Genomic DNA, 27,557 nt, shown 5'->3' with positions numbered 1-27,557 from the left:
AGACTATGCTAGTAAATGGTGCATTTATATGATTTTTTATTTCTTTTAGTTGTAAATGTTACATGTGTTAATCTCTCTGTTATTAGTTGTGCAGACCCTCTTGTCTTAAATTGAACTGCTTCCAGTTCAAATGTGAGGATCTTCTGTGTGTTTCTGTTTCATCTCTTTATGCAGAATGGGAATTCAACTGTTGGTTAAAAAAAACAACGAGTAATCTGAATTCCCCTTGTGCACTGTAATTGTAATACCAAACAATGAATCCTTAAATTTGACAGAATAATCAATGATGAATATAATCATAACTTCAGTCCCGATAACATTTAGCAGACACACACCTGACAGTCCTCTGTTGGTTGTATTCGAGGTCCTGGCTGTTGCCAGAGCGTGGGTAAGAGTAACTTCTGGAGTTGCGATGCTGCTGGCTGATTGGATACTGGTGGACAGAGGCGTTGGGCTGGGATGTGCTGTAGAAGGGAGGGGGGATGCTGTTACTGGTTTCGCTTCGGTAGTCGCTGTCTCTGTCATCCACTGCGCTGTCAGGATCTTCATCTGCACAGAGGCAAGAGAAGGAATGCATCAGTTGAGGGAGAAAAGGAAAAAAGTTCTTAATTTTTTAGCAAATAAAGGCAAGAAAAAGAGCATAATGAAAGTATTCGTCCCAATTGGAAACTTGTCATGTTGCACACAGATATAAGGCTTAATCAGCATTGAACCAATCTGTTAGTACCAGGGTAATTGCAGATAATATAAGTGAGATGGCAGTATTCAACTTCTGAACCCCATCATAGCCCTGTAGGTCATTTAGAGTGCATCCATACATGAAGCACATAGTGCACATTATCGACAGCTTCTTCCTCTGTCTTATCATTATAACTGAACATAAATTTGTTCCTGCTCATTAAAGCTGATTCTTAATTTTTTGTGGTGTCCATAGATCAGAGATTAACATCCAAGAGGGAAGTGAAGAGAGACTTTAACACTGCTGAATCAGTCAAAATTGAAACCAGCATGTATTAATCATTTATCTCCATCCATCGCCGGCCCTCGCACTCTGACGAAGGCAGCGACTGCACCGCTTACACCTCCATCTTCATCCGTCTAGGCGTGAAAACACTAATTAAAGGTATCAAACTTTTTTTCTCCTTTCAACTGTGTCCAGTCTCCCCCCCCCCCCCTCCGTCTCTCTCTCCCAAATCTATCTTTACCCCCTGACTCTTTCCTTTTCTCTGTGATCGGGGGTGAGATGAATTGCTGCACTTGTGTGGGTGAGTCTGACAGACACTTATATAAGACCATCTGCTAATCACAGCAGGAGAGAAAGAGAGACTGAGAGGGAGAGAGATAGAAAGAAAACATTATTTTTAGTTACTTGTTCCTTTACATATATATCTGTTATATAAAAATCACAAATTAACATGAAAATAATTGGCCCACTTTAAGGAGTGATTAGGTGCAAATGTGACTGCACATTAATAATAATATTCAGCCAAGAACCTTTAGTGAGTACCTCTCACTTATTTCACATCAGTTGGGATTCAAAGTCATTGTGACAAGTATGCCTTTTTGTAACGGTATAACAAGACCCAAAAATGTCATTTTTATGTTTAAAATTATTTTCTTTTTCAATATAAATATTAAAGTGAAATCTTTAATTATTTGGACATATTTATTTCTACTTATGTGAAAAGTATGTAAAAACATTTGACAGTAAGACCAAACTAACTGCTAGACACAAAACACTTCAATCTAATAGGGGGATAAACTTTTTAAGGAAATGTTAATTAAACTTTTGTCATTCAGACTAGCTTCTTACTATCTCATCTTAAATCCTCTGATAATTGTTTTGCACTCAAACACCAAATCAAATTCCAGGCTTGTATGTGTAAATTTACGTGGCAATAAAAACTGATTTTGAATCTGGTTCTGATTTAAGGGTGCTTAAAGGACAAAGTGAAGACTCTCATATTCTCAATTAATGAAGAACACAGCATTACAATAAATAGAAATGTCTGTGGAACTGTACTGTTCATGCAATATGCATGTAAACATTCTCACAGTGTATCTGAGAGTCAGCACTTTCCCTTCAAACTTTTTTGCGGTGGACTGCAGATCACACAAAAATGTGACCATCCAGAAACTTTTGTACAGTGTGTACTGTATATACACTTACTTTGTTGGTCTCCCCAAAGACTCCAGTTACCTGCAATAAAACAGAAATGTGTCAGTATTGATAACTAATCCTACTGAAGTCCAAACATAAACATGTACCGGTATTTGTGCCTTCAATGCTTCAAAGTTCCCACATGGAGCTAATGAATGGAAAGAGAGCACAGAGAGTGGTGACACTGGTGAGACTCAAGGTCCTTCAAGCGGCCTCAGAGAGCTGGCTCAGCAGGCTCGGCAGACTGGACCAATAGTTGAAGAGCATCAGCATCCTGGAGGCGCTAAACCTCCCGACATCTAATACCTCTATTGATCCTTTACAGTGGAGTGATTCAGATCCCTTTACCTCTCCGACACAACCCATGTGTGGTTAAACACATTATGCACATGCTGAGCTACAGCAATCTAATTACATTTCAACAGCATTATAATTCTCTTGTTCAGCAAAATCAAATGTACAAACGGCTCAGTCACTTACAGCACTGGGTTCCTGGTGCGCGGAGGGGGCGTTCTTGCTCCTCCTGGTATGAATACAGGAATCAAACAAATAAAAAATCAGAAATGACACTTACAAATCTCATGATTGTATGCAGGAAGCAGACAAACTATAAAGTTCAGCTTTGAATTGAACATATGTCTCCACCAATTAATCATGTTGGCATGTTCTTAAAATGTGAAAATGTGATGGGGTATAAATCAAACATGGTGATAACTTACATCTTGGTCCCTCATGGCGTTGAGCTGCTCCAGTTTTTTGGCCCAGTACCGTGCCTCATCCTCAGGGATATCTGATACATGAGGTAGACAAACTCAGGTGAAAAATACCATCCTAATGGAGCACCTTCTACTACGTATGTAGTCTGTTAAAATATTTGGTTACAAACTATTCCCAAGAACTGATAAGTAAGCCCCAACCAATTTTCCTATATTTGACCCAGATCTGTTTTTAACAACATCCAGAGACTTACAGTTACTTTTTGACCTGCTCAAAGACATTGACTTTGAAAACCTGCTTTTTCACTTAAAGCCCTAAAGCTAAAAACCTATAAATAGGTCTGCTCCACAAACTGAGGAGTCAGGTGGCAGTATCGACTAGAGGAAGGGGAAACAGTATGAAATTAACACCCAATCAATTCTAAGAAAAAGCTTGATCACTGAGAAGGAAAGGACACAAAGGTTCTCCCTGGCACACATCGAGCCTGAAGTACATATCACAGAAAATAGGTCAGGTTGACTGATCAGCCAGAGAGATTATTGGTGTTCATATATCACTGTTTGCTGTGAAAACACACAGACGGACATTATTTGTTTAAGTCATCTGCTCCTTCCCCTGAGGGTTGATGATGCTCTATATTTCATTTGTTTTAATCTGAAAATCTGTCTCATTTTTTATCAGTTTCTGATTCCACTGTGAATATTGATTTCTCACCAAGAGGCAGTTCGAAGCGTGTGTCGAGCAGCACCAGGTGAAGAGTGGGTTCTTTGGTGCCACATATCTCATTATCGGTCATGATGACCTGAGAGTCCAGTGTGAGCCACTCGCCTGGACCTTCCTATGTTCAAAAAAACAATCATTTGGCAGTTTACTCATCAACAAAAGGAGAACAAGGTCAACTCTGAGTGAGTTAGTCCCTTGAATCTAACTGAGTACAGCGTGTTCTGCCACAGTATGTCTCAAGTGGCAGTGGTGGTTAGTGGCAAACCTCATTAGACTGTCGAATGCTCCGGAGGGGGATCCACACCGTGCCGACCATGGTGTCCCAGATTAACCCTTTGTTCCACACCTCTACTGTCAGACCCAGGTCCAAGCGGTTAATTTCGCTGGATAGAGAGAGACAAAGAGACAAGGTTACAAATCAGGACACACATTAGGTGACTTAAAAGTGAAAAATACATTCAAACACTGCTGTGGACACTGACACAACTACTATACTACTATACTATAAGTACATTATTGAAGTACTTTACTTTCTTGCCTATTTCCATTAATGTTTTCTTAATTTACTGGAGCCTGCCTGATATATATATATCATCTGATATCATCAGACAAATAGGGGATTATCACAGATAAATCTGTTTTAGCATGTTTACTGTAATAGAAATGTTCATGCTAATTACGAATTGGAGTCCATCCATTATCTGTACTGCTTTTCCCATTCGGGAGGGTGCTGGAGCCAATCCCAGCTGTCATTGGGCTGGGTACACCCTGGACTGTATGCCAGTCAATCTCACAACTGACATATAGAGACACACTCACATTCACGGGGCAATATAGAGTCACCAATTGATCTAATTCACCTAACGAGCATATCTTTGGACTGTGGGAGAGAGCCCACACATGCACGGGGAGAACATGCAGACTCCGCACAGAGAAACCTGTTCCGTTGAGGATTCGAACCAGGGAACCTCCTCGCTGTGAGGCAACAGCGCTAACCACTGCACCACTGTGCAGCCCTCGAATTGGAGTCAACATTTATATTGACAAGAAGACTCTAAATATCCATATATTTCAGCACTGTGGACTGTACTAGAACAAAGATTTAATGAGTTTTTCATTGACTTGTCAGATGTCTGACAGTCACACCACAAAGAAGGGGCCCTCAAAATGATGGTTTATTTGAATAATAATATTAAAAATAGAGTTAAATTATCCAATCGTTTCTCTAATTCAAATGTATCTTGTGAACCTTTGGATGGCCTGCTATGTTTAGAACCAATAAACTACATTTATAAAGTAGTTCAAAGTACGTCTACTTCTGTCAGCCACAGCAGTTAAATGACACTTAATAACACACCAATAATGTCGTATATTATCTTTCATTCACAAGAGCCGTCCGTGTTTGTTAATTTTAGTTTAGTTTATTTATTTAAGTCAAGTGAAGCACCCGAGTACTTCTGCTGTTTAAAGATAAGTGCTAAACACACACTGACACTCAAACACACACAAGATGCACAGTAACTACTGGTGGGCTTCACTGTGACAAATATAAAACACCTCTCTGTGGGAGTGAGCCTGAGAGAATGTCACATAAAACATTTACAGGGAGCAGGACACGGAGGAAAGAAAGAGAGGGAGTGGGAGGTAGAGCGAGGTGAAGAGTGTGATGAAGGCAGTGGAGGAGGTGATTGTATCGCATGCCTGGAGGGACAAAGTGGGAACTTTAATTAAGAAATAGGGGGACTGGATTTCCCGTCTCAGTGGTGACTCCTTTTAGGAAACGTGATGTTTGATTCATGACTGAGGGGCGCAGTCATTTAAAGGCTGTTTGAAGGAGGGGATGAGGCTCTCTCTGCAGCCCAAACATTACATAACAGGGCTTCACTGATGCAACCCCGGTACAATGCTCAACGCCTCCGAACATCATACAGATGAAGAAGACTCCGCAGTCAGCTCGCCTGCTGCATCCCACATGCAAAACGATTCTCAGCATTAATCGCCCGAATGCTGCCACACTGTCAATACCACACTGGATCTCACTGCATGAGAAATATCCAGTGTTGTGTAATGTTTAATTGAATGTTCTATAGAAACATCAGCTTAAACAAGTTTAAAAATAGCAAATGCTGCTGAATGTGTCTAGAGAGTTGAAATGGGAGAAGAGGCATGTATGTGGGGTATGTTGGAAAAATTAAGGTTGAAATGGGATGAGAGGAAAAAGGGAGGGTGGAGCAGATGAAGATCAAGGATCTGGGTTTGGAGGAAGAGACAGAGGAGAGGGAAGAGGGGCTGGGAGGGTGCTGAGGTTGAAAAGGAAGATGAGAAGTGTAGGAATGTCAGGGGAGAGCAGATGAAAAAGAGCATTAACTGGAACTGGAGGTGCGGATGTGGAAAGGAAGAGCTCTGTGAAACAATGCCAGGATAAAGGGCACTTGAGGTGGAGCAGTGTAAAAGAAAGGAGGCAAAAAGGCTGATTAAAAAAACAAGAGAAGAACAAAGATGTACTCAGCTGAAGTGGAGAGTAGGAGAGATGATGGAAAGCAGAGGAAGGAGCAAGGGAGCAGGAGATACAGAAGTAGTGGAGACAGAGAGTTTTGTGTGAAGATGATGAAGGACTCACAACATGAAGTCTTGCTCCCAGCTGGGCAAGTTGCCCCTGACAGCAATGGTTGTGCTCTTCACATTTTGTACCTTGAGGGTCACATAAGTGTTGAACTTCTCTGTGAAAAAAGAGGGGGGAGGAAGACAAGCGTTAATAAAACACCTCTGCATAGAACAAATGAAATGCAGTCCCTGAGACATATAGAAGTGATATTCTGCAGGACGACTAACTTCACATCCATTTATTTCTATTCATGGCTGCAGCATGTTATGTGTCCGCACACTGCTTATACATTTTTGTCACATAACAGCAAGTCTCTCCTCCCTGTGTGATCCACCTCTTATTATTTCCAGGATTCATGGTCTTACCTTGGGGTCCATCCAGCTTGGCTTTCTTCACTGTGGAAACACAGAGGGACAAAGTCACACATTGGAACACCATCTGTTTGCATTTCTGAAAGCTCAAGCATTCTTCTATTCTGCCTTTTACACATCTAATAGGCCAAAAAAGGATATGTGTGTGTAACATTAAAACTGTCTCTGAGTTTTTTAATAAAAACAAAAGTAATACCTGGAAAAACCCCAACATTGACTAAGAATTGATTACATCAGAGATATGTTTCTTTTAACCACCATCTGGCACGTTATACGCAATGCACATCAAACATACTAAATGGCAGTTTTCACAAATCACTGAAATTACACCTATAAAGCAGATTTGTAGTTATTGCTCTGCATATTTGGCCATAAGGTCCAGACATGTTGGCACTGAGTGGGGTTGCAAAATACAGAAACACACAGTGCTGTAAAAACAAGGGCAGCTCTCCCGTTGTGCTTCATCAGTGTGGGACACAGAAACAGAAAGTAGATGACAACTAAAAAAAATAAAAATAAAAAAGCGAGCACATATTGAAAAGATAACCTGTGTCCTAACATTTTATTTCTTAAAATGTTTTTATAAAAAGAAATGATTGTTCATTTTTTAAGACTTTCATCAGAAATCACATCAACATGCAACATCCAAGTCATATCTATTAACTTTGTCTTTATTTTGCAGGCATTCAGAGAGTAGTGTTGTTGAATTTTTTTCAGTATGCAGTTAGAGCTCTTTCTCTCTCTGCAGCACTTTCAGACCAGTTTTGACGTAACTCACACATACATTTTTTAAGCTCTACTACCCGCTGCTCTCCACATGCTCTAGCATAACCACAGCACACTGCAGTTGTTTCCACACCATACAGGACAAACGTGTATTCATAAAGAGCTCAATACATTGCTGTGTAAACCACCTGACACCTTTATTACCCCCGGGGGAAAAAGGAAAAGACCACAGATTATTATCTTACCTTCACACAAGAACAAACCACAGTGACCACATCTGTGAAGCAACACATACAAATTGAGGCTAAATCTGCATCTTAAAGAAGCAAGGAGTGCACGCGCACATATACCAATAAGAAAACACTTCAGCAGCCTTGATGTCATACGAAAACAAAGCACACGCTTAACACACACTTCTGCTCCAGCATAGCATCTTTTCTGACATCCTGTATGTGCTCAAAGTAGCTGTAGCTTCAAAAAGACAATCAAAAAATTCAACACACTGCAGAAGGAACAGCATTATATTTTCAGGGGAACTTCAAATAGTTTAGGCAGACCACATCAGAGCCTGCTTTTTGCTGTGTTTTAGTGCCAACACTAAAAACAGCCCTGGAAATATATCAGCACTGGAGGAGGATCAATAAAAAATGAATTGGATTTTTCGACAGTGGAAAGCTGAAGCTTAATAATAGCACACAATCATAAATCTCTCTGACAGGGTGAGTTATAATTCACAAGCCCTGCAAACACTATTTTTTGTCACAATTGCATGGATCTAAGCAGACAGGACAACACACACATACAAATACAGTCCATGCAAGTGTCATAACTCACACACATTAAGCCTGTGAGGGGCTGCAACATTAGACCAAGCAGCTGAAATGTAGGTTATAGGTGACTAGAAGCCTGGATTCAGAAAACAAGGTCAAAGTTATAAACATCTACTGCAATCTTATTTTAAAGGACATCAAATCAAAGGGGGTTTTCCATTCCTTAATCAGGGGATGCACAGTCTGTAAGGGCCAAGAGTAAATTCTGTGCAACTTTGTTTTTGTTTTTTTTTGGTTGCAAAGACTACTGACACAGCAGACTCTGACTTATGGGAATTAAGCGGACTGCCAAGAAAACAGAAACTCGACAGGGAATCAAGCAAACCCTTCAACTTGAACTGTCAGAAAATGTAAAAGAGGCAGTGGGTGAGCTGAGTTCTGCCATCAAGTGACAACATTGTGGGGCTGATATGATTGAGACAGACAGTATCTTATCCTGAAGGATCACATGCAGATCTGCAGTAAAGTCCTTGCAACTGCTGACAGAGACTTCACACTTCCAGATTAATGTCCCAATAAAGATGATTAAAACTGGTCTTGAAAGCATGAGGAGGAGCATCTGCAGGAAAAGAAGCCAAGCTTTTAAAGCGGTATCTGTGTCTGGATTCTGCTTTGTCTGCAGTTGCTCCAAAGAAATGCTGCCTATTCAAGAGGCACAAAGTACTGTGGAGGCCAGAAATAGCCCCAGTCAGGTAAGCATGAATGATGTAACAGGAACAGAAAGAGGGCTCTCTGCCAAGTCTCGTAGTCTACGACACTGACAGACGCAGCCAATGTTTATGAATGAATAACACACAGGGTCTTAATGACGCCAGGGACTGACTCAGTGCGGGGGACAGTCAGGTGATGGACATGAAGGGACCAGACAAGGTTAGGCAGCATCCATAATGGGCCTAATGCATGAAAGGTGACTTTGACACCCCCTTAACTGTCCTTTAAAACCCACATCATTCAACCTACTACATACATCTAGGGTTTGGACAAACTTTGATATACTAATTAACTGACTAGTCTTTGATCACATAATTGATCGATTGATTTGTTTATCGACAGAAAAACATCTGCTAATGTTTTAGATAGAATGTTAATTTTTCCAAAAAAATTACAGATTAAGATATTATCAACTCTAACATGACGTATTTGTTGTCTTGTCGCTGTGATGTTTAATCAAAAACAAATCATCTTTGGTTTTGGGCCCCACAAGCAATAAACTCAACCATAGTTGTAGGGTGCAACAAAGGACTTTTATAATTATTGATAATCTGCCAGTTGTTTCCCTATGAATCAAGCAGTGTTTTTTTTAAATAAAATGTCAGAAAATGGTTGAGAAAAACAGACATCAGAAATCTCAAAGACCAAGGATGTAACAGCAAATGTGTTCAACCAACAGTTCAGAACACAAAGTTATTCAGTAATGTCAGAAACAGAGGGGCAGCCAAATCTCAAAATGGAAAAACACAACAACGCAGTAGAAATGACTCACTGAATATGAAATAGGTGGGCTATTTTTTTTTCGTGTCTTGGGTTCATCGATCAATTAACCCTGGTTCAGTGCGAAAGAGGATGTTTCACTTTACCATTCCCTGAGAGTTTATAGCCAATGATCAATAAATTGAACAGTAAAGACCATTTGCAGCTCCAATTAGATTCCTGATGCCCCCCATATAGTCAAGTGAGGACACACTGCTCATCAAAACCTTGCTGTATTGCCAATTTAAGATCTGTCTTTTCACCAAAAGACAACACATGCAGGCCTATACTCGAAAAACCACATATTGCGTTTTAAAGGGATTCCCTCTCCTATAGCTGCGTCTTGGATGTGACGCTGGAAGTGGTGTAACTTCATGAGAAATCAAAGCAGATGCTTATTCATCGCATTGGGAGGCAACAGTGTCGACAGCATCAGGTGCTTTTCTGGGAGTCTGGGAGGAGGAGGAGGAGGAGGAGGAGGAGGAGGTGACGCATCGCTTCAGGGAAAACGATGATGAGTGACGAGCTGCACCTCGAGCTGAACACGAGTATTCCCTCACGACTACAGCAACGCGGCAAGAGAGAGGGAGGCGTCGGGCGGCGAGGCGGCGAGGCGGCGTCAGCGGCAGGGCTTTTCCCCGTCCTCCTCCTCCTCCTCCTCCTCCTCTGGCTGCCCACGCATGAATGAACAGAGTGGATGACACACAGAAACGCAACAGCATCCACCTAGAAAGGAAACATTGGATCTCCTCCTCCATGTAGACATTTATAGACACTCAAGAGAGCACCGTAGCATGTTTTCTAATGTTCACTGTCACGACTGGGGCCAGCTTGTAACAAATGAGCCTATCTTTTATTTATTTATTTTTTTAAAGCTGTTTACACTAATGTATCTTTATATGAAGCTTAAAAGTTGATTTAACAAACATGTCATTCAGCAGCAATTACGTTTAAAGTATCCCCCACTTTAAAGTAGTTGTGTTTCCTTTCAGACAAGCAGAGGGGCTTTGCTGTGTAATTTAATGACTGATCAGCACAAAAGGTCCGCTGCACGGGATGCACACACTTTTCTCCAGCGCTGATAGTCCGCAGCCTCTGTCACACAACTGGTGCAGTTTTACACATGAGCAAATCACACTTTAAAAAACATCAAACACAGAGGCTTTCATTGCCTTTTAAATCCATTTTTCTTACCTCCCACACACAGCAGGGACATCTCTGATAGCGGCGTGAGCCTCCCCGGCTGTCCTCTGCTGAGTGCTCCGTGATTTGTTTCGGTCAGTCCCTTTTTTAGTCAATCCGTCAAACTGTTACCCTGAATGTCCCCGGAAACACACCATCTTGTCAGCGCGGGTTTGTTTCTTTGCTGAGCTGTTGCTCCTCAGACAGGACACATAGGAGTGAATTCCTCGTCCGTCCCCCCCCCCACTCTCTCTCTCTCTCTCTCTCCGTCCTCCTCTGCATTGACTCAGCTCTCCTCCGCCGCCGCTGCTCCTCCTGCGCGCACAGCCATCTTGTTTCAGCAGCAGCTCCTCCGCGCCGCGCCGCCCTGACGTCACAGCTGATGAGAAGCAGGCAGGGAGAGAGAGGAGAGAGGATGATGATGATGAGGGCTGGAGACGGGATGGAGCTGTGTTAAACCTGATCATGCCGGTTGAAACGCACTCAGTGATGGCGAAGAGGAATCCCATTCATTGTTTCGAAAGTTACAAAGCAAAACGTGGCCTTGTACATTTTCAACAGGACAATTACACTGCGCATCATGAAAGTAGCTGTCCTGCATTGTGCAACATGCAGGCTCATTTTGGACCTGACAATGTTTGTATCTGTTCTTAACGCGGTAGCTCTTTGCAAATAAACACCCTGTATGTTTTATAGGCTACAGATGTTCAATAACTTCCTCTGTCCCAAATAAATAAACAAAAATATTGATAATTAAATTAATAAAAAATAAAGATGAAGGCTATTAGTTCTATCAGGCTCCTGGTGTGATATCGAGCGTTTCCAATAGTTCTAGTTTACTACACATGAAAAGCTTATACACTCTGCTTAACTATTTCAATGTTTTTCACTGCATTTCAACAGACATGTTTCAAAAGTATATTAAATAGCTCTGGTGAACAAGAAGGGTAGAAATTAAGATTTGTTTATACCTACGTTACTGGTTGGCCTAAAAAGAAAAGGGCATCATTTTGTTGTTCTTAGTGTCAGGTCATCCATGGCCATAATAATAATAATTTAATAAAAAAAAAAAAAAAACCTTGCAAACCAAATGATCATTAAGCAATATCAAAAGCCTACTGATAAAAAGGGCCATACATATGATGCCCATATATTGCCTCATACATTTCAATTTAATGAATCTTTCATAAAGGACAAATGTACAAGTGGTTTTATTTTTCATTTATTGTTTTAATGCTTTTCCTTTGACTCTTGAACTAACAGTACTGGGAAGCCTCAAGCAAAATTGATTTTCTGTTCAGGTCTGTTGACTCCAGTGAAAAAGTGAACAGACCTGACAGTATACTTCAACAGTTTGTTAAGTTTAATATAATAAAATGTGACACTTAGTCAAGAAATGTTTTTTTTTAAATCTTGTTTTCCTTCATGCTAGCCTCTGAGAAAAATAGGTTAAGTTGCATATAAATAGTTTTGCTGCTCATTAGTTATTCAAAGCACACTTAAACAACCAATTTTTTTCTAATTTGCATATTAAATGCTTCACTACATTTTACACGATTGCTATAGTCATTACAATTATTTGTATTTGCTTGACATTAAAACACTTACTTTTGTCATCAGATCCTATTTCATTTTAGTTAAGCTAACAAATATACGACATAGGAGCCTAAGTAATGACAGCTAATTCTCTTTGGTATGTTGTGTCAAAGGTTAACACTGTCTTTACTACAGTGTCTTTAAAATAATAAAGACCTGGGTTCAAATGTGACCTAAAATTTGCTGATAGAGATCTGTGATGAGCACTAAATCCACCAAGTTTGGCCTTAACTTAACAGGCTTTACACATTCCTCAATATTGGTACTAAAACAAGATACTATTTAGCTTTTTATCTAACCAGTATTAATTTGAGTTAATACCAACTATAAACAGATATCTAGACGTGTTATGTTATTCATAGTGTTTGATTGAGAGCACCTTGTAGTGTGCTACCATTGATAAACGCCAGAGGGCAGCAAAGGCAGCTCTGACTGTGACACTACCAGAAATACACCAAGCAATGAAATTCCTTGTTTACGCCTACGCTAGGTTCAAGATGGCTGCTGGGGACAACAGCGGCAGGCCTCCCTGCCTTAATTTCTCCGGTCCGGGTCCTTTGGGAAACAGCCAGCCCAGCAACAGCGTTTTCTCCATGCCGGCAACCAACGGCGGCGCGGTTGGGGCGACCGGGGGAGCACAGGGGGCTGCGAGGCGCCCCAACCCGCAGCTAGGGCCTGGCGGGGGAGACAGCAACGGCGTCGCAGCCGGAGCTCCGCCGACTGCGCAGAACTCCCTGCAGCAGTCCGCTGCGGCAGGTGCTGCGGCAGCCGGAGCCATGGCCACCCCGGCGTCCAACATGGCAACCACTGCAGCGTCCAACGCGCCCCAGGCGGCAGCACCCACCGCCACTCCGGCAGCTGCGTCCGTGCTGGTGTACCGAGAGCCGGTGTACAATTGGCAGGCGACGAAGAGCACCGTCAAGGAGAGGTTCGCGTTCCTGTTTAACAACGAGGTGCTCAGTGACGTTCATTTTTTAGTGGGCAAAGGAATGGGGGTTCAGAGGATACCTGCACACAGGTAAGAGGATTAACTAGAACAGCCCTTTTAAAACTTTAGCTCACTCAGACTGTAAAGCGCAAAACACTGAAGCTCTGGCTTGCTGTCGCTGATTGTTGACATTGTTGACATTGTCAGGTTTGTTCTGGCGGTGGGCAGCGCTGTGTTTGATGCCATGTTTAACGGAGGGATGGCGACGACCTCCACTGAGATTGAGCTTCCTGATGTTGAACCAGCTGCTTTTCTGGCCCTACTGAAGTAAGTTCCTGACATCCGGACAGAAAGCGTGTCAATTACGCCGATGCACGTCCTGAAATTGGGCCTGTATTTTTCTTTTTCTTTCAACTGTTCATCCTCATTAGAAAAAAAACATCAATCAGCAGCTAAAATTAAGACCACACAATGCAACATCAATTTTAAAATGTGTTATTATTTTTCGTTATTGTGTACATGCACAGCCTTGTGAATTGTGGGCCACAGTTAAAAGGTAAAGTCTTGTATAACTTGTGGTTCTCTTGCAGGTTTCTCTACTCTGATGAGGTCCAGATTGGTCCCGAGACAGTGATGACTACACTATACACAGCCAAAAAGTACGCAGTGCCGGCCCTGGAGGCTCACTGTGTGGAGTTCCTAAAGAAGAACCTGAGAGCAGACAATGCCTTTATGCTGCTCACACAGGTCTGTCTTCCAACAACTATGAGTTCCTGTTTGCCATTCAATGTTTTTTAAAGGCTGATTTTAATAACTCCATCCATATGGTCAAAAACTGCAGCTTTAAGTTGTTTTTTTTTGCCCTAAAATTCAATATATTTATTTTTCCAATAAACATGTCAGTATACAGAAGAGTTGAAATTTTAAACCAACAAAAGGGTTACGCCTTTTACTTCATGAGACTGGTGCTGATACAAAAGCTGATTATTGGTTTACCAAAGCAATAATTATAGGATTGCTTATTTTGAGAAATTACAAATTATATGTTCACAATTTTCTACACACAAGCAGCCAAATACAACTTTTCTGAATGAGTCTATAATGGGCAAAATTATTATTTCTTCTGATACTGTTCGCTTATTTAATCAAAAATAACAGCTTTTGGTGTGTTTAAAAAAAGTAGTGAGAGCTTTAAGGTTTTACACCCTGCCCTACCAACATAGAACAAGTGTGTTTCTCCAAAATAGTACTTTTGGATCTGTCATTCTTTTTGAGTGAACTTGTTTTTTGTTCTCTAACAAGGCCGTGTAGTATAAATGTGTTCTTAAAACTATGTGGTGTATTTTTGTTTCAGGCCCGCTTGTTTGACGAGCCTCAGCTTGCCAGCCTCTGTCTAGAAAACATTGATAAGAACACTGGAGATGCTCTCGCTGCTGAAGGCTTTACAGACATAGATCCGGGTAATGTTGCCTTTTGAATGTTGTCATATTGCTTCATGTTGTAATTTAGGATATTGGAGTAACTAAACATGGCTTTCTCGTCTCCCCCTCTCTTAGATACATTGGTGGCAGTGTTGGAGAGAGATACTCTTGGGGTGAGGGAGGTGCGTTTGTTTGTTGCTGCGGTGCGTTGGGCGGAGGCAGAAGCCCACAGGCAGCAGCTGCAGCCCACGCCTGAAAACAAGCGCAAAGTCCTGGGCAAAGCTCTAACACTTATCCGCTTCCCTCTCATGACCATTGAGGAGTTTGCTGCAGGTCACAAGAATCCAAATTAAACCATCTCTGTAGTTTACTTCCACAGCATTTTTTTAAAAACACATCCAGTGCTTCAGACCCTTGACCCTGACTCAGTGTCTTGTCCTTGTCCCCACAGGTCCAGCCCAGTCCAGTATTCTGACTGACAGAGAGGTGGTGAGTCTCTTCCTCCACTTCACAGTCAACCCAAAGCCTCGTGTAGAATTCATTGACCGGCCCCGCTGCTGCCTCCGCGGGAAGGAGTGCAGTATCACCCGGTTTGGGCAGGTGGAGAGCCGCTGGGGTTACAGCGGGACAAGCGACCGCATACGGTGAGTGAGGAGCAGAGCTTTTAAAGATCTATTTAGCACCTCTTCATCTTTCTTTTCTTTCTTTAAAGCACATTTATTTTAATCTGTTTCTTAATAAACATTTAGCCATTTGCTACATTTTTGTTGTTTTATTGTAATTTGCTTATAGTAAAGTAAAAAATGTACAATTAAGTCAATTAAAGTCCACTTCCAGAGTTCCAGCCTGGTATGATAAAGTAAAACAAGAACAGTTCTTTTAGTGAAAAAAACATGTGCTGCATTTACACATGTCCCTTCTTCTCTCCAACTTAAACTGAGAGTTAAATGAGACTTGCATTAAGTCAGGCTGTAAGAACAGATAATACATTATTCAGTTTGACCATATCTGTATTGTACTCTTTAACATAAGCAAGCGGCTTGTATTTATTAGAACACACATTTAAGAGGCCGATAAAATAATCTGTTGGCCTATCATCAAAATACTGAGAATACTGAGCATCAAAGATGTGGTTTGCTACAATATGTTAAAAGCCTACATGGATTATGTAGTCATTGAGTGCTTCTATTTGTAGTCCTAAAACGAAGCACTGCTGGGATATTCTTAACAAAAAGCTAATCTGATTTTTACTGTGGATTTGGATTAATGTAGAAAATAAGCTTTGTGGCATGCAAACCTTTGTAATACTACACATTATTTCGGCAAAATAATCCCCACAAATCAACACCGCTTTTATGATTTTGGAAGTTTGAACTCAATCACCTGGAAAAAAAAAAAATCTACATTATGCTAGCAGCAAAAAAACACTAGGGTCACATGACCTTCACATTGTCGACTCAAAGCTTCACATGCCCATGTTTTTGTTGACGTTATGATGTTTAATGTCCCCTACAACTACGTTAGTCTCACTCAGCCAGCTAACAACAATCCCTCCTATTAAGACACATGATCACAGCTCATGAGTTGGGAATTACTGTTTTAGAACGAAAGTGGAAATGTCTCAAGCCTGTGGTGACTGCAGACCTCCAATCAGGAGTAAAGTATATGAAACATTAAGCAAATAAAAGCTGGCATGGCTGAATGAATTCACATTTTTTGGTGTTTTTTTTCACATTTGCTTTTCCTCTTGTGACAAGTGAGAGAAGAGAACTACTAAAGAAACACACTAAGACAAATAACAAATTGAACCTAAAATTTGACACAGTTAACCATCATAATTTCTCTGTTGTTGATGAATTCATACTCCTTTTTTTCTTTTCAGGTTCTCAGTAAACAGAAGGATATTTGTGGTTGGCTTCGGTCTCTATGGCTCTATACACGGACCCACAGACTACCAAGTTAACATACAGGTGTGGACTCAACCTGCTAGGAAGTTTTGTGTCCTGTTTCACTGTTTTAGGGAATGTTACAATATGTTTTCAAGAATGTGATTCTTTCGGATATGTCACGAATCCCTGATTTTCCGACCTGAAATATAAGCCCACAAGATAGACCACCCAGATATACAGCCACTTAAATATATCTGCCAACTGTTTTTTGTTTTTTTTAATTCTTTATACTTGACTGAATACAACAATCTGCCCCTGCTCTCCACCCCTCAAGTTCATGTTGCAGGAAGTGTTTGTTTGCTCTGCAGGTGATCAGAAAAAGAGCATCCACTGTAATGTTCCTTCTTTAGATTTAAAGATTGAGGTGCGATGTCATTTGTTAAATTTGAACTTTTTAGGCGTTGTTTTAATTGTTTTAGTGCAATGTGTTGCTGCTGGGGTTCCTCTGCACTCCATTAAATTTACCACATGTTCGATAACAAGCATCCCTACACGAGGCTAATCTGCTCTAAATAAATAAGTCGTGGAACTTTTTAAAACTCTATGCAACATACTTTGTCCTCACCCCTACAGTAATCAAAGTCAACATTCAGGTAAAACTCAATTAAAGTCACCTTGTCACAGGGATGAATCACATTCTGGTTCATGTTTGAATGTTCATTTTTTGCCATTCTAACAAGTGCATAAAGACAACTAGAGATAATCCAGTTCTCTCCCACAGAACTACATTAGCTACTTGTATACAGTTGTATACTTGTATACTGCTTTAGGACTAATACAGTGCAGGAACACAAGAACTCCACGTTTGTAAAACATATTTTTCTTGCTTTTTTGTAATTTGTCAATCACATCCCTGTGTTTTAGATTTGTGTGTGTTTTTTTTGTCTCGCTGCAGATCATTCATACAGACAGTAACACAGTGCTTGGTCAGAATGATACAGGCTTCAGCTGTGATGGGTCAGCCAACACCTTCAGAGTCATGTTCAAAGAACCAGTGGAGATATTACCCAACGTCAACTACACTGCCTGCGCTACACTGAAGGTATGTGACTCCTCAGTTTACATCTGTGATTATATCTTGGGGATAAACCTGCAGATACTTTTTCAATGTTTTGTTTTAAACTGTAAATTAACAGTGTTACAAGTTATCATCTGACAGTCAATGAGTCACTTTCTGTCATTTCTCTGCCGTTATGTATGATTTAAAGACAAAACAATTCTGCAATCAGCTGAATTTGCTTTTATGCATATATTAAAACTGATAATTCTAGTAATGGGATACAAAACTGCTTTTTCACTGTACTGTCAAAAGCTAGAGATTTTCACTATAAATGTTACTGTGCCGAAATTGTTTGTAAATATATGAAGAAGGATTAACATCCTTGATGTGAATTGTTACCAGATGCACAAATAAAGAGGTCATCGTCATTACACCTAAACATCATTTTATTTTCTGTATTTGTGCAGTACAAATGTTGATGAGTCCCACACTACTCTGAGCTGTGTATATTTTCCTGCCTTTTTGCCCTGTGCCACTAATATGCCTATTTATGATTACAGCAGTCAAAAAATCGAAGTTTATCTTAGATTTTTAATTGAAGACAAAGAACACAAACACATATTCACAGTTGAGAAGCCTCCCTTGAATATTGAATTGCTTCTGAACAACTTGAGCTCTGGTTTCTTTTCTCACTGCATTACGTTGAGAATATCTAAACTGTCACTCTGCAACAAGCTCCTGCAGTTAATTAAACTTCCCTCTCTCTGTCCTGCAGGGTCCAGACTCTCATTATGGGACGAAGGGAATGCGTAAGGTAACGCACGAGTCATCATCCACTGGCACAAAGACGTGTTTCACCTTCTGTTACGCAGCGGGCAACAACAACGGCACTTCAGTAGAGGACGGACAGATTCCTGAGGTGATCTTCTACACATAGTCGCCCCTCATATACCAGCTATCTTCCATCAAATGTGACGAGAACATGACACCAGCTCGGGGGGGGCCACTCCTCAGCAGCCGTACTGGGGACTAAAACTCTCAGACATTATACTGCTCCCTCCATGTAGTGAACAACTGCTGACCACGCTGGAGGTCAAGTAGCCATTAAGCGATGTAGGTCACTACATGGGGTGTAGCTCGTCATTTGAGATGCTCTCTCTCTTTCTACTGGCTTCCTTTATCCCTTTGTGTCGTATAATGCAAGTCTCTGAATCAGACATGACTGTAAGTGACTCCACAAGGGAAGGAGAGAAGGAGGGAGGAGCCTCTCAGATAATTCACAGTATCAATATCGATGCTGTGGATAGCAGCATAAGACTTGACACTGAATTCTAATTAAGCTGTACAATTCCCCTTTCTGTACGCCACAGCATCAATGCAAAAGAGAGCTGCAAATGTATGAATGTACAGATTATCAGATTTGCCAAGCGAAGCTCCTCATCACCAATGAGTCGTGACCAGCATTTCACAATTCTTCATCAGCTGTAAGTACCATAAACCCCAGCGGCTTTACGAACTCTTGGTGAATTTGAACCATTCTTCATTTTAAGCTTAACAACTTGATAATGGTAAGACATTTTGTTGGGGTTTCTACATACAGTACAATCTGTGATATCTTGTGTCCTTGCTTGGTAGTTGCCTATACTCAAGATACCTTGCACTTCTCGGCCTTGCATATGTTCATTCGCTGTTCTATGGATGCACACTAACTCTTCAGATATGTTTCATTCTAGCTTTGTTTTTAAGAGTGTGGGCGGAGGGGCTTTCCCTCTTGGTCAGAGGGTTGTATATTAAAGTGGCATTTATTAACATTATATGTAACTTGAAATAACTATTGATTAAAGAGTGAGGAAAAAGTACTATGGTGCTTGTTTTTTGGAGAGAGAAAAAAACAGGAATAAGGTTAGTTTAGTTTTATAAAAATTAAAAACAGGGCAGCAGTCATTATGTATGGAATGAATGATGTATGAGGCTTTAAAAAAAATGCAGATGATGGGGAAATAAATGAAAAGGTAATAAAAATGTTAGAATATTAATTATTATCAAGCTTGAAGTATAAGAGCTTACATTACTGCTTTTTTTTATAATGAGAAATCATTTTTTTGTACGAACATTTTGATTTATCAATTATTTTATAGCCAACTACAAATAAATAATTTTTTCCCCTCTAAAGAACTCAAACCAAACATTTTATTCAGGACTATTTGTTTTCTAATTGTTCTGACTTCCTTCCTGTTACAGAAAAAAAATCCCTCTAAAACTGCCAATTGTTGATTTAGCACTGCATTTGTGCAGTAAAGCACCTGAATATGGTAATGTCTGGTATGTCTTAGAGTTGTGGGCAGATGGATTTTGTTTCCCTATCCTGTGTGAAGCTAAGCTAATGGGCTCCTGGTTGTAGCCGTAGTCTGTTCTACTCTAACTCACAAGTGAATAATCAAGGCGTTGTCATCACAAGCTGAACATCTTTTATAAAATATATCCACTGAAAAAAGGGACCAATCCAGGGAGTTTGACTTAACACCTTTATTGTGATTTCCATGGTTTAATCTGCCCATGATCCCTTTACATATGCATTATTGCAGCAGCAGCAGTATCACAGTGCACTGAACAGGCCCATCCTTGTAGATGAGTGGGAGGGGAGGGGGATGATGTGGAGGAATAGAAGAAACAAGGAAAACTTTTGATTTAATTGCTCCCCAAAACCCTCACCCTAGGCACTTGGTGTTCTGTAGCTGTGAAATGAAAAAGCATTGTTGCTTCCACTAGCTAACAACAAAGGGTTCAGCTTTGTTTCTGCTCCTGACTCAAAGTCAAAACAATTTGTGCAATGTATCTTTATTAAAGTGCCCATGGGGTAGGGTTTGGAGATTCATTTGGTATTTAATAACCCCGGTCAGTTTTTAGAGTTTGTCCAAATAGTTGTCAAGGGCAGGAATGCCCTCTTTCAGACCTTTACGTTTCCTAATTTCAGCAACAACGCTGAAAGGTCTGCTGGTGGGGTCGCTGGGGTCTCCCGGGAGGATCTGCCAATGATCAAACACACACTGGGGGAAGGCCTGGCCTCCAGTGTTACTACGCAGGTCAGCTGTGAACCCTAGAGGCAAGGAAAGATAAAATAAGTTAATGTCTACACCTGTTTGACCCTGTTCCTTTTCTTAATCAGAGGAAATGTAAAGAACTCAAACTCACCAAAGGACTCGTTGACAGGGAGGTAGGCTTTCACCACAAACATGGGAGTGCCTATGACTTGGGACTCCTCAAACACGTGACCCCGTTTCCTGTTCAGCACGCCATAGATCCCGCCGACCACCTGCTCTGGGCACTGCGCCGACAAGAGGCACAACAGACATGTATTATGAAGAGGTATCAGACCTTTCATACATAACGTAGACGAGGCGTAAAGTAGCTCTCAGTCCTCAAACAGAACAGTCAATTTGATAGTCTGAACTTTCTCACGTCAATCCCCAAAACCTTTGTAGATAGCTTCACTTTAGATTTAACACTTTGTTTTGGAGGTCAAAGGCCTCCTTACACACCTGTATTTCCACCAGGTAAACAGGCTCCATGAGTCGAGGTTGAGCAGTGAGCTGGCAGGCGTACAGGACTCTACGGGCTGTTGGGATGATCTGTCCTCCACCACGGTGGATGGCGTCGGCGTGCAGTGTAACATCATGAATGTCAAAGCGAACGGCGCGCAAATTCTCCTCACATAGAGCCCCCTGCAGGATGAAGACAGGAACTGATAAGAATATTCTCAGGAGAATACAAGTATCATTTCAACAATTAATTAAAACTCAGCACTTTCTGTCAATTTTTAACTGCCACCCACCTCCTTGGTCGCCCACTGGAAACCAGCAACCACACTGTCCTTGATCTCGTTGAGGTACTGAACCCCCTTCGTCATGTCAATCAGCAGGTTAGCCCCTGACCCGTCTGGACCAAAGCACCAAATCTTCCTGGCTTCTGTCACCTCCCACTCATATTTGTCGGCAAGGTAACGAGCGCGGGCCTTTAGCTCCTGCCGAGCGGTGACTTCCCCCTTCTCAATGTCTTCAGCCAGGCCGTCGGGGAAAGGGCGGGACTTCATGAAGAGACGATTGTGCTTGTTGGGAGACTTGGAAAGACACATCTGGTCTGATTCTTCCATCACTGTCTCTCTGTAAGACACGACTGGGTCTGATTTCTGGAAAGCGATGAAGGTCAGGGTCAGAATAAAAAACACTATATGTCACCTATAGATGAAAAAAAATCTATGTTTTACATGTCTCACCTTCAGTGGAATGCAGGCGTGGTCCTCTTCCAGGTCTTTGAGGCAGATCTCTAGGTGGAGCTCTCCCGCTCCAGCGACGATGTGCTCCCCAGACTCCTCGATGATGCACTGCACCATGGGGTCAGACTTGGCCAGACGCTTCAGACCCTCTACCAGCTTGGGTAGGTCAGCAGGGTTCTTGGCCTCCACAGCGACTCGGACCACAGGACTCACACTGAACTTCATCACCCTCATGTTGTGGGCCTGTGGACACAGAGAGCCAGCTAAAGGACTTTTTCTTTTAGTGTTTTTGCTTCTACCAATCAATAGGCATTTGATCAATAACCATACATGAGTAAAAAAATCAATACACTACTTGTTCATAGGTGGTGATGGTTCCTGTCTTAATCAGGTACTGGTCTACTCCAACAAGACCAACAATGTTGCCACATGGGACATCTTCAATGGGCTCCACATACCGACCCATCATCAGAATGGTCCTGGATGGAGGAAAAGAAGGACATGTATATGAGGAAGTTACAGACATTTTTATTTTAACAAAAGGATCACAAGAAATGCATGAAATGACTACTCCTTTTTCTTTCCTCTCAATTCTCTGTTGGTGGCTTTAAACAGAAACCTGCTCACCTCTGGATGGGTTTGACGTAAAGATCCTCCTTCTTTCCGGGGGTGTAGTTTGGCCCCATGATGCGCACCTTCAGGCCGGTGGACACGCAGCCGGAGAATACTCGGCCAAAAGCGTAGAAACGTCCCTTGTCAGTAGTTGGGACCATCTTTGAAATGTACATCATCAAAGGTGCTTTAGGATCGCAGTTTTTGATACCTGAGAAGACAGCAGACACAGTAAGTCCTGGGTATTAAATATACAAATTAAATCTTACAAGTTGCTGTGATTATTTAATTTAAAAACCCTTTTTTTACATATTTTTTTCTCCAGTGGGAGAAGTTGATTGTGTGAAAATGTTCCACTGACCCATGGCGGCCTCGTCGTCTCCTGGCCCTTCATAAAGCAGCTCACAGCGGTATTTCTGTGCAGTGACGGGGGACGGCAGGTGGATGGTGATCATCTGGAGCAGAGCCTCTCCGGCAGGCAGCCAGCGACGCATTACGGCCTTCAGCAGGGGCTTCCCCTCTTTCTCCTTGTCCTCCGTGTCCAGTTTGACATCCAGCTTTTCAATGAGTTTTGCCGTCTCGTCCTTCTTGAAATTCATGATGGCATCAAACACCTAAGAGGGCAATAAGAAAACACCACGGTGAAAAGAGTTTGATTTATTTTCTTTTTTTAAGTCAACCTTTTTAAAGCCTCTATGTGCAAATCTGTGTGATCTTTTTGTATTATTCTGGTAGCTTCCTTTTTTTTGTAGAGAAGTTCAACAATACTGGCCGAAGTCAAATCTTAGCGTCTTCCAGGAAATTGTAATCTATTGAGGAGCATTTTTTTATTGCAATATGTCCCAGGTAATTAGAAATATGAAGTCCTGACTCGTGTATTTTGGGTTTATGTCTTTTTTTTTATACTCCATTTACCTTAAAGATGGGGTCCAAAACAAGCTGGCAGAAGGTGCGAGGAAGTTTCTGGCCATCAGGACCGGTGGCAGACTTACTGAATTTGCCAGCATTTGGATCAAAGTATCTGCGTATGAATATAGTACAAGATCATGACAATCAATTTGTCGACATTGAACTTCAAATCGTGGTGTAATTGTGCGAAAGATTGAAGTAAAACAATGATGCAAACTTTTAGATGTTTGTGAGAAAATCTAAAAACAAAACTTGTTTTTTCTATTGTCCTCTGGTTTAAGCTACAGTGATATAAAAGTTTACTTCTGCAATGTTTACCTTTCTCCCCACAGTTTCTTCATCATGTCCTCCACCTTCTTACACCTCTCTGCTGAACCAAGCTTCGATTCCCCTTTTGTGAACTTGGCCACGTACATCTCAGCAAACTGCTTCAAAGTGAAAGCCCATCCATGGAGGCCAGAGCCAAACCCAACAGTACCAATAACAGGGTCGATCTGAGGGGGGAAATGGTAAAGTATGCTTCACCCAAGTTCTATTCGGTATGCTTTGAAATAAACGTACTACAACATTTGTTTGTTTCTTTGAGTGGTGTTTATGCATCTGCCTCACCATGATGTTCCCCATGGGTCCCCCTTCGTCCTCTCCATAGGTAGAGATAATGACGTTGACATTCTCCACAATTCGCTGAAACGTCTGGAAGAGCGAGTCTGGCTCCAGCTGCAGCTCAAGAAGCGCCCGATCCATTTTATTCATCATCAGAACCGGCTTGATGCGCTCAGTGATGGCCTGCCGCAGTACCGTCTCAGTCTGCACACACACACCTGTCGGAGGACACAAATAGGTGAGTCACTGTGAAAAGTAAAAGGAAGGGGAGGGGGTCATTAAATAGTTACCTGAGACACAGTCCACCACCACCAGGGCTCCGTCAGTCACCCTGAGGGCAGCAGTGACTTCAGAGGAGAAGTCGACATGACCTGGAGAATCAATGAGGTTGATAAGGAAGCCGTTTCCGTCTTTGCACTGCTTGATAAACGCCAAGTCGCTCTCTTCAAGCTCATAGTACAGAGAGATGGCCCTGAATAAGAGAAAGGGGACAGGAAGGGGACAGGTGCATTTTAATGAAATTAACATGTCAAGAATATGTAAAATGAAGTTCAACCAAATGAATTCCTAAACTGAGTCATCATGATACTGGTCTCTGATGAGTCAGATGCTTCTTAAATGGAGCGGAATTTCTGAGAGATGTCCCTGTTCAAATGCTGGCTCATCCGGAGCGGTATCAGCAAATAACTAAGGATTCAAATCAATTTCAGTGCCAGTGCTTTAACTGATGCAATTTTTTACCATCTTCATGTGAACCTAACAGTGTCTTGTGGTCTCAGACCATGGCGTAACTGTAACCAAAACCAACATTTATAATTTATTGCTGAAGTTTTCTCCAGAGAAAACTCAGTTAAGGGATCCTGAACAAGTCGGCCATTGTTATTTAAAGGCACAGAAAACCTTTTTTTCCAATCAGCATCTCACTATGAATGGTTTATTCCAACATATACACTTTTATTTTTGCCTTAGTGACAACTTTCATTTATTTTTGTCTGCGCGGTTTTCTGTTTTCTTTTCACTTGTTGGAAGTAGGCGGGGCTCCATAAGGAAAATTGTGATGTCATTCTACAGCACCAATCAGTGTTGATAAAAGAAGGTAAATGGAACTGAGCTTGTATAGCGCTTTTCTGGTCTTCTGACTACTCAAAGCTCTTTTACACCACATGTCACACCTACCCATTCACACACTGATGGGGATGATCATCTTGTGTTATTGATCAATCTAATCAAATAACACTCACACAGTACCAATGAGGCAGAATTGTTTGGGTTTTAAACCTTATAGAATATAATCTGTCTTCATCTAATTATTATTATTTTTTGCTTATTTTACTCTTGAACATTATTTTTAACAGAGAAATACTTAAGATTTCAAACTGCCGCCTTTATCAGGTTGCTCATAACAGACAGAGCTGTTTCTAAACCCACTTCTCTACACAACGTACGTTGACTTGATGGTGATGCAGCGCTCCTGCTCGTCTTTGCGTGTGTCTGTGAAACGCGTCTCTCCAGCCCTGGATGAAGCAATGATCCCTGCCTTGGACACCAGCGAGTCCGTCAGTGTGGATTTCCCATGATCCACGTGGGCAATCACAGACATGTTCCTGATATTGGACTTCTTGTCCATGATGGCACGGATCTGATCCACAGTGAAGTTAACCTGAGGTGAGAGGTCACATAGATGAATTTACAACCAGCAGAGAGGCACATTTTATTCATCATTTGTGGACATTTATTTATGTCCACTACCAGATCTTATTCCAAGCAGCGTTATAAAAAGAAAGACTTGTTGGTAACTGAATCTGTCAGGAAGAGTGAGGTCAACACATTAAGACTTTACCTTCTGGTGTCTAAGTAAGCAACAGATCAGGAAGTACTGAGTCACAACTCATACTGCAGCAATGTGAGCCATGCTTTACCATTTCACAATACCATGTTAAGAATATGTACTGATTTCATACCCTAAATGTATCCTAAAATATTAATATGAAGGTCAAATGTACATGGGTAAAGTAGGAAAAATCCTCCAGGACCATATAATACACAAAGAGTCTACAATTATGTGTTAAAAAGGCATATAAGCACAAAATAAATAAATAAAAAGGCATCTTTTAGAGCAGTTTGTGTTACTGTCTGACAGAGACATTTAGTCATTCTTACTTGTGACCGGTGTGGGCTTTTGCATGATAAATTAAGTTGTTAACATGGAGAAAAACAAGGACGTTTTATTCTTTACTATAAGCACTAGCATGTTGAATTAATTCAGCTCACAATATATACAAGTAAAATAACACAATAAGGAAGTCGAGACATCCACTAAATGACTAATAATAAAAGACTAAAGAAACAATCGTTAGTCATTTTAAGTCAGAATGAACTTTTTTTTTAAGGAGGTGTTCTCATAAAGGTAGGTGCGTAGGGCGACTAACTATTACTTGAAAAGAAAAAAAAAACAATTTTCAGCATGAACTAAAAGTCATCATTCCGGTAAAATTCACAGCAGCACTTTATGTCAATGACGTATTGATTTAATGTTAGGCTTATATCTGGTAGTATATTTTTTTTTTATCGACCGTAAAATACGGTTATGACGCAGTTTGCAAATGCGCTGCGTCACAGCATGTGTATGAAACATGCCAGGCTCTTAAACACCGTATAATAACTTGATACTTCTGTAATCATGCGGCAGCAATAGGTTCATATCAGAGGTTTTGCTATGAACGTCACAGTGATGTAGAGCGCACCGCGCAGTAAAGGCCACAGCCCTTCAGCTTTATGCTGCTGCGTATGATCAAGCTGATGACATACCGAGTCTTTATCTGAAAATATAAATCCGTCTAGCATCGCCAAGAAACCTGTTTCTCTCACCTGTCAGGCTCCATGGCAGCTTGTTGCACCTACATCGATACAGTTTTACATAAAAGGTTATTAGGTAGAGCGAGTGACAGATCACTATGTACCTGCTCTAAATGGATAAAACACAATTACACCCGGACTTGCATCGCCAGACTCACCATTTTGTCAGCAGGTTGTCGCTCTTAGTATGTGACAGTTTATTGCTGTAAACACTGCCTTTGAGGACTGGCAGTCCCGGTGGTAACTAGACAGACGCTGCTGCTGCTGCTGCGGCTGTTGTTGTGTAGCGGTGCAGTACAGAAGCGGAGCCAGCAGAGGGCTCTGTCTCTCCAAAACCAGGCGTCAGGTCACGCCACATTTCTGTGGATGTGAGCCAATACTGTAAACACACTGAGATGACAACAATGCTTTAACTTCTAGGAGGTATGTTGAGGGGGAAAAAAATTTCCCCTGTGGCATTGCACACGTGCTAGGTCGCTGAATAAAGACCGCCTGTTGTTCTTTACTATCACTGATTTTTATGTATTTTCTTTTGTGTTGTCAGTGTTTGAATAAGCCTTCTAGTGCGTGTGCGTGGCTATGCGCTACGTCATGAGCCTTAAGCACCTCCAGGGACGGTGAGGGG

The 27,557-nt window shown here is 41.4% G+C and overlaps 3 protein-coding genes across 3 annotated transcripts in view; 1 reads left to right on the top strand and 2 right to left on the bottom strand.

Moving 5' to 3' along the window:
• Positions 1-11,121, bottom strand: part of LOC109984025 (protein unc-13 homolog A) — a 32,623-nt gene extending 21,502 nt beyond the window's left edge. The window contains exons 1-9 of the mRNA XM_020634004.3: positions 10,798-11,121; positions 6,572-6,601; positions 6,222-6,321; positions 3,867-3,984; positions 3,593-3,716; positions 2,881-2,951; positions 2,642-2,684; positions 2,171-2,200; positions 336-549 (exon numbers count right to left, since the gene is read on the bottom strand). Of these exons, the coding sequence (XP_020489660.1) occupies positions 336-549; positions 2,171-2,200; positions 2,642-2,684; positions 2,881-2,951; positions 3,593-3,716; positions 3,867-3,984; positions 6,222-6,321; positions 6,572-6,601; positions 10,798-10,819 (752 nt within the window). The 5' untranslated portion in view covers positions 10,820-11,121. The remainder of the gene's footprint in view (positions 1-335; positions 550-2,170; positions 2,201-2,641; positions 2,685-2,880; positions 2,952-3,592; positions 3,717-3,866; positions 3,985-6,221; positions 6,322-6,571; positions 6,602-10,797) is intronic.
• A 1,713-nt stretch (positions 11,122-12,834) lies between these two features.
• Positions 12,835-19,538, top strand: LOC109984103 (BTB/POZ domain-containing protein 2-like). Its single transcript, XM_029277394.2, has 9 exons — positions 12,835-13,399; positions 13,517-13,636; positions 13,900-14,056; positions 14,664-14,769; positions 14,866-15,063; positions 15,182-15,374; positions 16,613-16,700; positions 17,575-17,721; positions 18,455-19,538. Exons 1-9 carry the CDS (start codon positions 12,843-12,845, stop codon positions 18,614-18,616), a joined length of 1,728 nt encoding a protein of 575 aa, XP_029133227.2. The 5' UTR covers positions 12,835-12,842; the 3' UTR covers positions 18,617-19,538.
• A 652-nt stretch (positions 19,539-20,190) lies between these two features.
• On the bottom strand, positions 20,191-27,248 carry LOC109984051 (elongation factor 2b). The gene is made up of 14 exons (XM_020634053.3): positions 27,091-27,248; positions 25,522-25,736; positions 24,367-24,548; positions 24,083-24,294; positions 23,792-23,967; positions 23,480-23,585; positions 22,926-23,178; positions 22,580-22,775; positions 22,308-22,431; positions 21,953-22,195; positions 21,512-21,865; positions 21,219-21,401; positions 20,872-21,004; positions 20,191-20,776 (listed from the first exon to the last, which is right to left on the bottom strand). Exons 1-14 carry the CDS (start codon positions 27,091-27,093, stop codon positions 20,583-20,585), a joined length of 2,574 nt encoding a protein of 857 aa, XP_020489709.2. The 5' UTR covers positions 27,094-27,248; the 3' UTR covers positions 20,191-20,582.
• Positions 27,249-27,557: the final 309 nt, after the last annotated feature.

The sequence above is a fragment of the Labrus bergylta genome, chromosome 4 (genome assembly GCF_963930695.1).
Source record: "Labrus bergylta chromosome 4, fLabBer1.1, whole genome shotgun sequence".
Lineage (NCBI taxonomy): Eukaryota > Metazoa > Chordata > Actinopteri > Labriformes > Labridae > Labrus > Labrus bergylta.
The sequence above is the reverse complement of the archived record's forward strand: the minus strand, read 5'-3'. Positions and strand labels throughout refer to the sequence as shown.